The 15,122-nt window shown below is 30.3% G+C and overlaps 1 protein-coding gene across 1 annotated transcript in view; it reads left to right on the top strand.

The window, feature by feature from the left end:
- Nucleotides 1–12,917: 12,917 nt before the first annotated feature.
- LOC138321836 (homeobox protein Hox-D9-like) overlaps nt 12,918–15,122 on the top strand; it is a 57,267-nt gene continuing 55,062 nt past the window's right edge. The window contains exon 1 of the mRNA XM_069265828.1: nt 12,918–13,834. Within this exon, the coding sequence (XP_069121929.1) occupies nt 13,360–13,834 (475 nt within the window). The 5' untranslated portion in view covers nt 12,918–13,359. The remainder of the gene's footprint in view (nt 13,835–15,122) is intronic.

Raw genomic sequence — 15,122 nt, 5'->3', positions numbered from 1 at the left:
GGTTAACGCCTTCCAACTCACAAATCGACTATTCTACACCTGCCCCGTCATAGATATGATATTCTTCTTTTACAAATCTACTTGATGGGATTTTTTACTGTTACAACATCAAAGCTGTTTCCAATACTCCTCCCCTCGGTTGATGGCGCTTAATCTGATAAAATGGGATTCATTCGTAATATTTGGTCATGTAAATCAGCAAATCTGTTTATACTTATCTGCTTAAAACGTTGTGGCTTCGCAGTTTAGCATCTGTACCACTTACCAGTATCTGTTATTACTCGTGTGTACTATGCATATTATTATGATATTTTGTGTTGCAATAAAATTAAGATATATGACATAGCGATTTTGTCATCTGTTGAAAGCCTCTCTCACTCAATCAGGGTAATATTCAATTTAGGACTTACAATGCAGGCTCCGCCACCGATATGAATCGTACCTTTGAAAGTGCAAACGCAGATTCAGAAGAGCAGATACGTTTCAGAGCCAAACGAAAAGGATTGCTTTATTTCCTTTTTAATGTTCTTTTCGAAATACCACACACATACAAGATGAATATAAGAAAAGTTTTATTTCCGGTAAGGTCTACAGCATACACAAAACACAAGGCAGAGTGTGACGAAAAGCATCCCAGTAAAAGTTTAGTCAGCTTTATATCAAAAATGATAAAACAAATATTGTAAAGTTACTTAATGTTGATTAAGTGTGTTGAAATTATATTTTGTTTTATAAATAATGATACTTAACGTATACTTTGTTCCATAGAAACGAACTAAAATCTTAAACATTACGGAATGTTTCTAGATCTGTATTTGTGATGCATGCAAACAAAACTTTGAATGTAATTGACCAGGCCGGCTTTCCAATGATTCCCCGACTTTTTTTCCCTCTTTGATGTCCATGCGTTTACCATTTACAATCAAGGGAAATCCATGCATCGAGAACTTTCACAAATTTTCTTTCTTAATCACTTTACGTAATGTTATGTGAAATAACGTCAAACGAAATATATTATGCAGATAATTAAAGGAAGGAATTTGTTTTTAACGTTTTGATTGCCAATCGTCTTCCTATGACACCAAGCCAGCAATGGATGTGAATATAATAATATTAGATAAACATTTATAATTTACTGTTTATGCTTTCATAGCATTTTACAAAACAATACCAAGACTTCCAAAACAACGCCAAGACTTCCAAAACAACGCACTCTAACTTTCTCCTTTCGTATACAAATGAATTAAGTAAAATTGACCTTTTGCTATTATAGACCGATCAGGTCATAGCTCATACCAAAACTTGTGGACTTATCATAGTCTATAAACTGTCAAAATTATTAATAAATAATCTTATTTTTGATAATTCGATGTTGCAGTCCAATGGTAGGTTATCATGTATACACTTTAGCTGGGTAATTTTTAACAAAGTTTACAAAAATTATGCATGCTGTTCAATACTATATAATAGCGAATATCATTTATTTGAATTTAATTAATATTTATCAATATGTTTCATATTCTATTTTGCAATGAGGGATTTAAATTAATTAAAGTTGTATAAATAATATTGATATCATTATAGAAAATATGTTTCGATCGCCAATAGGAAAAAAACTTCAGAGAAAATATTATGGTCATTTTTCACGTTACGTTTTTTTCTTGTATTCATTTCTTCGCATTGTTTTACTCTGTATTTATTAGATCCACAAAGCTAACTATTTGCAAAATTACAGAGAATGATGAGACGATGTTCAATATTTAGTAAAGTACACCTTAATTGCATTCACTATCTTTTAATTATGATAGATATTACAAAATTTCCTGCAAATATGCATTGTTTTCGGAAACGGTGTTTCTCCGTTTCAATTTTGCTATTGCTCTTTGCACTTGTAAAATTATCAACATTCAGTCAAAGTGGTTATAACATAGTCTATATCCAACGTATGATTATCGCTTTCTCTTTCTTAATGATCATTTTATGTGCAACAACTTCGCGAGTAAATGTCTTATCAAAATCATAAATGTATAAATATACTGTGGAAAGAATTCAAAATACTATAACTTCCATGGAATAAAACTAAAGCTGCGCTTTATAAATGTGAATCTTCATTGCAAAAATAAGTGTAAAGTATTGTCTGCTATGCATAAATAAGCAAACCCTACAAACGTTTTTGTTCTATGGTTCTCTCTTAATAGATCTATTTATCACTGCTGTATTAAGTGTATGTGGTTTTAACACCACAACTCGTATGGTTCCATTTAGTGATAGTTGACATGTGTTAGACTTGTTTTTAGGATGTTCTATAACATGAAACTTAACATTTTATTTGTCCTTAATGAGTGTATTCAATGTTTGATTTTCTAGAACTTTCATGATTGTTTAGTAGATTGTTTATTTTTGCCTGTTAAATATGTAAGGTATTTGCAAAATCCTTATAATTTTTATTATAATATTGATTTTGTGAAACGTTTAGATTATATAGGGGTAGATTATTTCAACCCCAATATATTCAATCCTGTGTTTAAAATAGCATGTATCTGTATTTCACAATATACCATTCCTTTTCAATCATATTGCAAGTGCATACAATTTATTTCGCTGTTAAAGTTCTACTTTAACACATTATCAGTTAAGCCATTTTTGGTCATATTTACCTATGGGTTGTGTTTCTATTTGTTCACTGTATAAATACGTTTTTTATTTCACAATGTTCTTGCCAATTACTGAATTGGCGCAGTTCTTTCATAACGTACACAAATAACTCTATAATTTAATAACTTTTGTTTTGTATCGATGATATAAAACAAATTTACGCTTAATTGTGCATAATTAAATATAGCATTACCCCAACTCGGTACGAAGCAGAAATTGCAATAAGCGCTCAAATGATCTCATATGTGAGAGACTTATTAACTAATTAGCGCAATCAAGCATGAGAATGATAAGTAAAAGAATAGCATTTGCCAAATTTCATTTTACTGATTTTGATGAAATATTGTGTATAAATACCATCTTTGATTAGATTTTGGCTGTAAAACAATGCTGAAAGGAAAACTGGTATGAACCTCTTTTAGGGGTTTGTATTACAAATACGCATGGCATGTGTGTGTTCAGTCGGAAATGAATCATAACTTTAATCGGATATATAAATCAGATGAAACAAAATAACTTAAAACCCTTCACTTAGAACTATTTAAATCTTAAAACTGTTTAAACATTTTTTTAGATATTTCTGCTCTTTGCTACGGTATGAAATTGAAGCCGCGCCCCATCCCTTCAAATAAAAAAAACATGTATAAAATATAAAAATATTAAATTTCTCCAGGGCTCGTATTAGTTTGATTTAAGTAATATGTTATGGAACAGCCATAAATATATATTACATTGGTATAATTCAAACCCAGCGAGATCGGGTTGATTGCAAGACCATATGTAGTGAACCTTTTTTTTAACTAGGCTTACTTTACATTTTACAATGTGTTAAATTTCCTATCTTTGCTGGTACTATCAAAACATAAAAGAAGAGTAAGTTTTATCTCAAAATTGAGGTTAAGTATGATATTACGGTCTAGCTGATATGATAGTAAGCCTTTCTTCCTTAATGGGTTTTTGGACTTTTGGTCGACGTGCGCTTTGAGAGCTAGTCTATAGGTTATTCATATTATAGTATAGAGAATCGCGTAATTAGAATGATTAATCATAAAAAAGCGGTATGATTCGCAACATTGAGACAATGAAAAGAATTAATGAAGGTGTAAATGATCGACAAGCTATTTAGTAAAGTGTTTCGGTAACAAAATCAGAAAGATACATGTTTTATAAATCCGATAATTAAGGAATTCGTCATTTTACATTTTTTTAAGATATCAAAGGAAGTGTTACATTACATTAATTGATACTTCGCTATGTCAAGTATGAAGTGTATGAAACTCTAGTTAAGCATTAACAAAAGCTAATTCATCAAACTAATTAACAAAATCATCTAAGCCGTCCAACATCAAGGTGCATATTACAGTAATCTGACCTGCTAGGATTTTCGTTTGAGGGGGGTTGATCTTTTTTCAGTTTTCCTTAATTCAGAAAGGTCTAAATGGGCAACAAGCCCTACAAAAATGGTTAAGGAATTCAGGACCCATGGTTGTCATGAACAGGTAACAAAAGGATGGTTGTTTTGCTCGACCTCCGCTATTCACCTTGTCAATAGATATTCCTAACTGTGGGTAGAAGCTTATATCAATTTAGGACAAGCCAAAAGGTCTAGAAAGCTGACATTTAATCAGAAATATTTCCACCGACATTTCTGAACTTCCTGTAAGCCAACACGTTTAATATGACCAATATTGACGACTTCTAAAAAGATACAGTAGGGCATGCCTACAATTCAACTAAAGTTTAAATAATCGTATGTTACATAATCGTATGTGTTTTGTTCGAATCCTGTAGCATAAACACATTTTGTAATCATCTTATCAACTATGGAATTATTTGAAAGACATTTATTTCAGGGGGGAAATGATTCAACGTCGACATAGCGGCACCATCTGAAGTCGTTAGTTCAATAAAGTGAGTATTAGGATCCGAAATATATATTACTTCATGCTTGTGAGTGAGTACAAACGTTGATAGCCAGGTTTACGTTTTAGGAGACCTTTTTTCAATAATGCACACAAATAAGTATTTTCATATTAATGAATTACATATATAATCATGCATTGGAATATATACAGCGGATTCTGTAGTCATTTGATTAAATTGTTTAAGATAATTTGATCTTTTTTCATAAATTACAAAAAAATCCCACCAAAATCACAAATTATGCATGGATGTAATATTTACAAAAAGATACTGCTAAGGATTTTAGCGAAACAAAACTTATTTCAAATAATAACATATTTACTTGCAAAAGTAAAATGAGGTTTTACTTATATAATGTCTTTGAACCTTTTTGAAGCTTACTGCTCGGCTGTTTTATAGTACTCTTTTGTATATGGTTTTCTGTAGTATTTCATATTTTACAAGTTTTATAATCTTTATTCTAAATTACATCAGGAATACGATACATTTGTTAGAATATAAATGATTTTTTTGTATTTTATTTATTGTTTTGCTTAATACCATAAACAATTTCATAATTTACTTTTCAATCAATTCCTGTAAAATTTATGTTAACTATTATCGTTAAGATTATTATTCCATTCATATATTTGAAGGAGAGAAATATTTAATCCTTTACAAAGACGAACGAACACAAGACTTTACACTTTAAAACTACTTTATGTTTCTTAAGGAATAAACTACAGCTAAACGGCAGGTGGGATTAAATGATATTCGTGTAACAGTCCACTATTTTTTAACTATAAAATACTTCGTTTGTGCATGACCATATTATATTTTGAAATGTTTGTTTTTATTAGTCAGTGCTGTAAACCATTTATCTTAGCATTGTTTTATGGAGTATCTGACAATGTCCGTATTTAATTAATTTGGATGCATATAATCTAAATGAAGGTCAATGATTTCCTCCGGCTTTCATCACCCGATCCTGGCTTGTCCTCAAATAGGTATGGATGTTAACAAAGCTGAAATGCCGCTAATTATTTTGTAAATAAATCTTCAATCTTCAAATTATATTAAAAAGAACGTTAATTCATAAACAAATGTGATATTTGCATGTGCATGTATCACTTTACAACTGATATGTTTTGATTTATGTATGTCTATTTTTGTATGTCATAATTACGTCATACTATTGCGTTTATCGATTGGGCTTGCGTGCATGATATTTTATTACAATTTCAAATCTCCATCGCATGATGCTAAGCATCTTTCCATTTAATCAATTAATATTTATAATTTCATTGAAATCTGCTACTTCTCTGCTGAAGATAACTGCTAGCTTTGCTTCCAGCCGTAGACTTATCAGCATATGAATATTTATGAATAATCAGACGGTATTAGTCATAACCAGATACTAAGGAGGGACTACAGTACTATACGATAACATGATACTATAGAAGCACACAGTATCTATAGTACCATCGACTTTTTAAAGGTTCCGCAATATGGGCATCAATAATGAATAACAATTGACATGCAATACAGAAAAAAACGTTTAAAAGTAAATATAACAGACCGTTAAAGGAATATATCGGATAGTTTTATCTTATGTACTTCTCAGAATGAAAAAATATTTTAACATTAAACAAAACATGAATTTATAGAAAAATATATATTTTATTCTTTAATAAATTATTTCGACTTTAGATGTACTGCTCTATGGATTATGGGAAATGTGGAATTCTACTTATTACAAGTTTGAATACGTGATTTCATTATAAAACTGATAGGTTATTTATATGTTTTATTCATTGTCAGTATTATTTTATATTTATGTCATTTTATGAGATTGAAAAAAAAATAGAAACATCTCATGCTTACATTTAATTTTTTTTCATGTGTTAGAATTGTGTAATACTTATATATTTATGATAAAAAGTCATAGAAACATTTACATTTTATGGTGAAATATTTCTGCAGAAATGATAAAATGTATCTACAATTAATTATCCTATATGTTTGCTTTTGGCATCAACTGAATACTCCAAAACATATAAATGTATTTGGCTGATAAAAACCTAGATGAAAGTATATCTATATAAATTATTAATACATGTACTAGTAACCTTGTGAATTCATTGACAAATATGTCTATAAATTTAATTAGATAAATAAATTATTGAATTGTATCGAATTATCATTACACTCTCATTAGCACTATCATGACATTGTACGACTTTTTTATGTCTTTTTTTCAATCTTGAAATTAATGAGGCTATGTTTTCTCAATAATATATAACCAATTTGCCAAACTAACATACTAACCCAATTCATATTGTGAATATTCTCGTTAACTATATAGCACAAACGAGCCAGAAAACAGTTGTTAACGATGTACTTATTTGCGCTTTTAATTTTAAACATAACATTACACGCTTAATTATATTGATATGTAATTGTCAATTAACAGTATACCAATGTAATAAAATGTTTAGAAAAGATCGCACTTTTCAAGTAGATTTGAAGAAGCTAACAATCCAGTGTAGAAAGCTGCTACTTCGACACATTTTTCATGGTGAGGTTAATTAGAATGTTCTTCGCCTGAATTCAAACAAGAAATAGACACCGTTAATTAGATGTCCTGGTGTAATTAACAACATCCAAAGGATGGCGGATATGTTTTCATCAAAAACAATGTGTATTGACTGTTTTTGAGACGTAAACCCTGTTTGAATAATATTTCAATGACCAAGAGTTCTCTTTTGAAAACATTATAAATGGGTTATTTATATTTTTGAGACAAAGTAATTAAGGTAAAGTGATATATCGACAGTCATTTCTTATTTGTTAGCTTAATTATCTATTGTTATTTCACGCTTATATCATCTCGTCCACAACTCACCTTGGGAAAGCTCCGCACCGAACAAATGGACATCATTTCCTAAACTAACACGACTGAACATACGTGATCACATTTAATTTTTTTCGAAATCAATGTGCATTTCTGCATTTTCCTTTAAATTTTATTGTATTTTTTATAATTTCGTCGTGTGTGGCTCGAGTTTCCTTTTTTTCCGAGTTAATCCTAATAAAATTATAGTGATAGTATTGAATGTTGGAGAGACAACAGTGAAGAACGGGCGATATAAGGGTGATTGCAGCCAAACATTAAATGCAAGCATTAAGATAAAATGCCCTTCCTTAAATTTAGAATTGATATTATGCACATTTTAGGATAGCCTAAAAAGCTGTTAGGAATATCTCTTTGCAAAATGTATCGCATATTGTTCCTTCGTATAACGGGGATCTGTATAAATACATATAAATGGCCGTTAAGTATACTTTTAAAATTTTACCAAACTAATCAAGGAGGAAATAGTTGAAAGGATCCAGGTTAACCCTCTTTTTAATGGTACAGGATATATATTGTAAATGAATTTGTTATTGTATATAAATAAAAATGCATTTTATCATTGCAATATTTTAATTTTAATATTGCATTTTTTACTGCTTAAAGCAAATGATTTGAGCCCAAAAATATACTAATTTATAATCCCCAGCAAAAAATTACTTACAGATACCATTCTGGATTTTTGATGATATATATTAAATATAAGTTCGTCAATTAATAATAAATATATACAATTAAATTGTTATTCAGATACGTAATGATAACAGCTATGACATTCATTATTGTGTGTTAAATATCTTGTATGTGAATGTTATCTGTATTTTTTTCAGTTATTTAATAGATCATTACAATCAAATATTAATATATATTTGTCACATTTTTGTCATTCATAACATCACCTCAGCGATTTAATATCATTTTATATTCACATTAAAATTAATATATCTAAAAAAACAATAGATTACCGTAGCAATGAATATTTTTATATTTTTATATCAAAAGTACAACAGCACTGCAAATCTTAATAACTTGACAGCATAATTTCTCTTTCAGCTATTTAGTTCGACATCAAAATAAAACATCATGATAGTATGTTTTTAGTTAAGAAAATATATATTTGATAAGATTATTTCCTGTGATAAGAGTTCGTGCTATTAATATTATTATTTTCATAAACATTTATTATTTTAAAAGTTAATCTTAATGTGTAATAAATTTCATCGGTTAAGAAATTATGACTTGTCATCAATTTTAAACTTAACAGCTATATTTTTCGACAAAAAAGAAATAATTATTTCGGTAATTAAAATATGATTATCAATTAATATATTTTTCCGTGTACTATCGCCATGAATTGTGACATGTAGTTCTATCGTTGTAGGTCGTATCCATGTGCGCAATACATTAAGTCAAAGAAATATTAGCATATCATTTTGATGGCTGGCATGCGATTTGTAATTTGAATATGACAACCTATATGACGTTTATAGTGTTTGCATATTAATGTTAGCTCTGTTTAACTGAAATGAATACACTTCCAATTTTAAATTGCCTTCAGTCTGTGCTTATATGTAACATTTATCAATGTTTTGAAAGAATAATCTGATTGCATACAAAGCCGCCTATACACAATTAGTGAAACAAAGATTATATAATAAGGAGGAAGAGAAAATTTAACTTGTCTCTGGATATGATTTATATTTCTCAGTTTAAACTAATGATATATTTTCTCTAGATATTACATATGCGTGATAAATAATATTTTGACATTATTTTAAAAAAAAATTATAATTACCAATTTTAAGTATTTTCATGTAATATTTTTTTTCACGTAACATTTTACACAATAAAATAAAAAAAAACTATTTAAAACTATATCAAATACCAAAACCGAGAGATAGAGAAAGAAAAAAAAATCACGCGACTTGTTTGATTTCAAATCCTTTTAAGGTAATATCTGTTAAGAAATTACTATTTTAATATATTCACATTTAATGTCCTTCTAGTATTTCCATATCTCCAGTTTTTTTCTAGATATTAGTATTCGGTATCTTGTTTTGATAATATCAAGGGTTATTTCTCTATGGCCACCCAAGGGTAAGATCGCTAGCACAATGAGAGGTAAAGATGTTTCAATGTTCAATGGACTATCATTTCTGTGTATCTATGTAGGTAAAACTATAAAGTACATTATTCGGCTTTAATTTGTACTATTGCTTTTGTCTACGTCTGGTGGCGTAGAGTTGTAAGATACTTTAATATTCTAGGCAAATGTATCCTTTCAATACGTCCCTCTGCCTGTGAACTTCGCTATAGAGTCACATATTTTATTTCATTACTAAGATTTTGTTATTGAAATTATCATAAACATCTTACATATAAGTAAAATAAGTTATAGATAGGTTAGATTGTAGTAAACCCTCTTAGAGGTCAATAAAATTGATTTAATAATTCATATACGTATGAACAAATATGTAATTTTAGCCTTAAAACAACTTTGTTGTAAATGTTGACAATTGTCTTTCAATAAATTCGTATTTGTGTGTGGATTGTGGCTTAAGATGATATTCATTATTTACTCCATCTGTATGTCACGTACAAAATGTTTATTTCTAGGGCATAAACGATTCCAAGCACAACATTGGAAGTAAAGCTCACACAGTCCGCGAACAAAATTATATTTACTTCCAGTTGTAAATTACGTTACATGATAATAACAAATCAATATATACATGTACCAATAAAACGTTATACGTATATAAACACAAGTTTATGTCCATGTCGTAACGTGTTGGTAAGATTCCGTTATTGAAATACACATGGTATTGTTTAAAGTTCTATTATGTGTATATGTTATGGTTTCACTACAAGATCAATATTTCTGTCGATGTAAAATAATATATCATTAGAATTTATTCGATACTGGGCACAATGGCTAATATGATACCATATTTTAATACAATATTTACGACAACACGAAAAGAAATCAAATACTTATGGTCAGGATTTGTGATTGATTAGGTTTAGTGTTTACGACTTTATCCGTTGGGTTGTAATTCATTTACTCTCGTCATATAGATATATATATATATTTATACCAAAAACATTTAGGTAGACTAAGAGTGAAATATATAGATAGATGTTACCTATTGATTACCATATATCGTGTGTCTTAGAGGAATATGAAAGCTCAAGGCTGAGGTAAGAAAACCAACGTAACTTTATGGAAGATGAGTTGTATATGGAATCAGAAACATTTAATTCCAATAATAAAATATTATATACCCTTTTCAATACAGACAAACTTAATTAATTAATACCTCATATAGATTGTTTTTAGATTAATTTGAATATATAGAAACATTGTCCAAACAGCTAATGCATTGTCTTATTATTTTTATTTTAAAATGTAAAGTTTATTTTATATTTATGAAAGAGAAATACAGATTATTAAAAGAATTATGTATAAAGGTATAAAATGATTATTTTGTAGCTACGTTACACATTTTTCTCCAAAAAAATGGATGCTAGATAAATTCAAATTCAGTGTTTAAGTACGATATTGTGATATTCTATTCACTGTGTTACTGCATTTAAATAGCATTAAAGTAGTAAAATTATTTTATATTGTAAATAAACTTTTGTATCGATGAGTTTCTCTGTTTTGTATCACTTCATCATAAATTGAAACGTCATGAACATTTTGTTAGAATTTATACACTGACAAAATGTTTAAAGTAGGCCACCCAGAAAACAACTTCGGTTAGCGAAGCACACGGAGGTTAAAAAAGCCAACCGACATGGATATAGATATAATATTGATATATAAACAATAAAACTATTGAAGCTATAGCACTGTCTTTATTTCTTTATCTTCCTGTTGAATGTAATGAATATATTCCCTATAAACGACAATATATTTAATGAATCATTATAACGAAACTTTATGTGTGTTTACGAAAATATAAAATATTGAATACTAGTTTAAAGGCGAAATAAAACACAAATAGTTTATGATAGATACAAATTCCGACGAAGAAAAAAGCTGTCGTCTGTGTATAACTTCAATTTTAGTTTTTGGCATCCATGATATCATTTAAGAGATCTGTCACCAGACAAAGCATGTCAAAACTATCAGAAAACTGTAATTTTACTGTTTGAAATATATACAAAATGTATTGTTTTATTATTATGTATTATTTACTTTTCAATGGATAAACAATTTAGTTTTAAATAATTAAAGCCAGGCTATTTATTCTTTATGTCAAAAAATACAATACAAAAAACTTTCGAATAAGAACAAAAACATTTGAAGATTATTTTGATGTTTTAAGTTTTAAGTGTGCAGCGTATCCGATTTCCTTTTATCAACGACAGAAATTGACTATTTCATAAAAAATCGTTATTTCTGTGTCGATGTTAGATGTATGTAAATCGGATTACAAAGAAATTGTTTATGTAGTATAGCTAGAGATTTATACAAACCTCGCAACAATGTTTGAAGTGGTGGTGTGCCAGTTATTTTGCTATAAAAACTACAACTGATTCGTTCCCTATAATCCATCGAATTGCGACATTGATGACAAACAGTTCAGTATCATATTGCCCTTCAGCGACTTTTTATTAGTCACAAAATAAAATTCATCATACATTGTCTGCAAAGTCATCCCACCAGATCCTATATACAAACTTAGACTGGTAGTATTTACTTAAGTAGAGAAGGGAATACAACACTAGTCAGTAGTAATTAGCGATAGTTTCCTCTTATCTGGGCAGCGGTCGGCATGAAAACCTATCTCAGAACCCTCGTAGAGTCTCAACAGTACAAGAACTCTGTAGCAATGTATAAAACTTAAAGGCCTTTACCGGAACATAAAACCTAAATACGAAAGATCCTTCTGTCGTCCCGAGTAAAAGTCAGCGATTAAAATAGTAACGATCCGACAAGTTCCTTTGAAGATAAAGCAACATTTTCTTTTTTTCACAAAAATTAATTTCTTCTACAACTAGAAAATGCCACTTCTTCTCCCTACCACTCAGTAAAAGGTACGTCGGTTAATCTGAATGAGTACTTCTCACCTCTAACACGGTTAGTATGGTAACTACACCAATATATCAGGTCCGGAAGCAACTGTGGTCGTTCAGAAGTACTTGTAGAAATTATCAAATTGAAAGAAAGCATCCATACATCTCTAAGAAGTTTTTTTGAATGACAGTAGGTGGTCTGCCTCGGAGCAGTTCTATCGAATTTTAAATTAGCCGCTCAAATGGATATATAATAGAAAAACAAAAGCGATTTAGCTATTCAGTTTGTTATATCTTCAACTGGATGGTTGTTTTTTCCTAGTTTTATGCACGAGCAGGCTAGCGAATTAGTGTAGCGTGACAACAGCGGGAGCCGCACGGTGACCTGACTGGGCTTACCTAGCGCTCAGTCGACATACGCCATCACTCTGTATTCATAGGGACCAATCAATTGATCGCTGCTATCGATGTGTAGTTATTATTTTAATGAGTTGGTTTGACAAAAAGAAACGGACCGATAGGCACTATCTATGTCGTCCACATGGTTGGCTGGTGGTATACTTCAGTCGCTCCACGATCACAGGCTACTGAGGAGGGCAAGTAACATTGGTGGTAACTGTTGATGTAGCGACGAACACAGTACAGTAGTTGTGAGACAAGCAAGCAGAAGGGGAATTGAGAAAAGCAATAGAATTTTACGGTCGGTAGTGAAAGAGCTATCAGACGTCACAGATATCTTACACCGTTACATGGTGTAGTAGCAGCATTAAGTGAAGACTTAGTTATTCTCTACAACTCTGATATAAAGACTATCACAACTGCATATAATCACAAGGAGGTTTAACACTTAGTGTGGACAAACTATGGCAGCGATGAACCCCTATGCGTTTCGTGGGTGGCACTTGCCTTCGTATGCGGACGGGGCAAACTGTGACCGAAACTACCACATGTATGGATCCTGGCCACACTCGGGGTACTTCCCACCCGGGTCTATGTACTCCCTACAGACGGACACACCCAAACAACACGGAAATGCCGACTGGAAATTGCAATCTATCTGCACCACATCATCGGAAGGTACGTCCCCTCGTGATCCAGCGATTATGAAGTCTGGCTATGAAAGTTTGATTTATAAAGCTTCGAGTAACAGGAATGAATGTGAAAATTCATGTCGCGAGGACCCACAAAGGAGTTGTTGTGCAATTTCGTGCACGTGCAACAGTCATCAGCGTTTGAATGTACTAGACAATACCTGGCGGGGTTCTTCTGATGTACCCTCAGCCTTGGACCTTAACAAAGCATCGTCAGTATCAGCATACCCCTCGTTTTGCCAAAGAGGTAAGGGATTAACAATGGCAGGTCATACTGTAGTCCTCCTCTCTTACCTGTCTGTAAATATATATACTCTCCTGTCATTTCATAACCAATAAACAATAAAAACAAAACAATAACAAACATATTACCTTAAACTTTATTTCGGTCATTATAACATAAAAATTATTAACAACTATCTACGGATTAAAAGTAATGTTTGTATTATCATAGTCCATAGTAAATTTATTTCGGAAAATCATTGATAAAATATTTTAAAAGGATAGAATCTTATATTCATACGTTGTAATAAGCTTCAACAAAAATATTTAAATTCTAATATGACACAGAGCTTCGAATCGTATACATAATGATAGATTAATACAGCAAAGCAAACAACAATAAATTTTAGTACAAATAAAGTGTTTTAATGTTTTGAAATAGATTTAATGTGTTGTATGAAACCCAAAACGTTTTAAGATATCGATTAGTTCATAATGTTAAAACAAATTGGTAATATATTTAATGGCACATTTTAAATCTTTATATTAATTTCTATTCGCGTTGCATCCCGATATACCTCATATATTTTAATACCGACATGTACTCTCTTTAAATAGTTCTAATGATAGAAATCTGTAAACTGTCTATCTCACGCGATAATGTAAGGTATCACTGCATCATATATTGATGATGATTTTTAATGAACAAAAATGAAACAAAAGTATTGAAGATAAAAAATATTAAATCAAAATAATTAATTCTGCCTTAGAGATCCAAGCTTATGTAAATAAAAACACATAACCACTATAATCTATTCACCAAATGAATGGGAAACTTGCGGTTTTCTTAGTTCATTATTCAAATTTTCATTTTCTAGGATACTTCTAATATATCTCTAATATATCGAAACTCGTTATCGGGGAAATGGAAGTAGTTTGATAGCCACTGACTACAGATAATAAATATTAAGCCTTTGAAGATGTGTGCCTTTGAGTGATACAGTGTAATGATATCAAACATATAATAACTTTCTATTTCCTTTTTATAAAAACAGTACACTTCTGTAATTTTCCTTTTCACCAAAATCACATTAATTTATCTCTCATAGATTTTTTCCTTTTAAAAAGCTAATGCCGTTTTTCGTTTCTAGTTTAAGAACTATTTCTGTTGCATAAATGAATAAAGAAAATTAAGACTGAAACAGCCAGGATACGTAGTTACAAACTTTTAGACTGTTTTATCGTTGAAGTTCTGATGTCCTGTGAATGTGTTGTCAGACTTGTAGGATTTGTAATATCAGATAAGTTTGACG

Source organism: Argopecten irradians, chromosome 4, assembly GCF_041381155.1.
Source record: "Argopecten irradians isolate NY chromosome 4, Ai_NY, whole genome shotgun sequence".
Taxonomy (NCBI): domain Eukaryota; kingdom Metazoa; phylum Mollusca; class Bivalvia; order Pectinida; family Pectinidae; genus Argopecten; species Argopecten irradians.
This window is presented reverse-complemented; position numbering and strand designations above follow the sequence as displayed.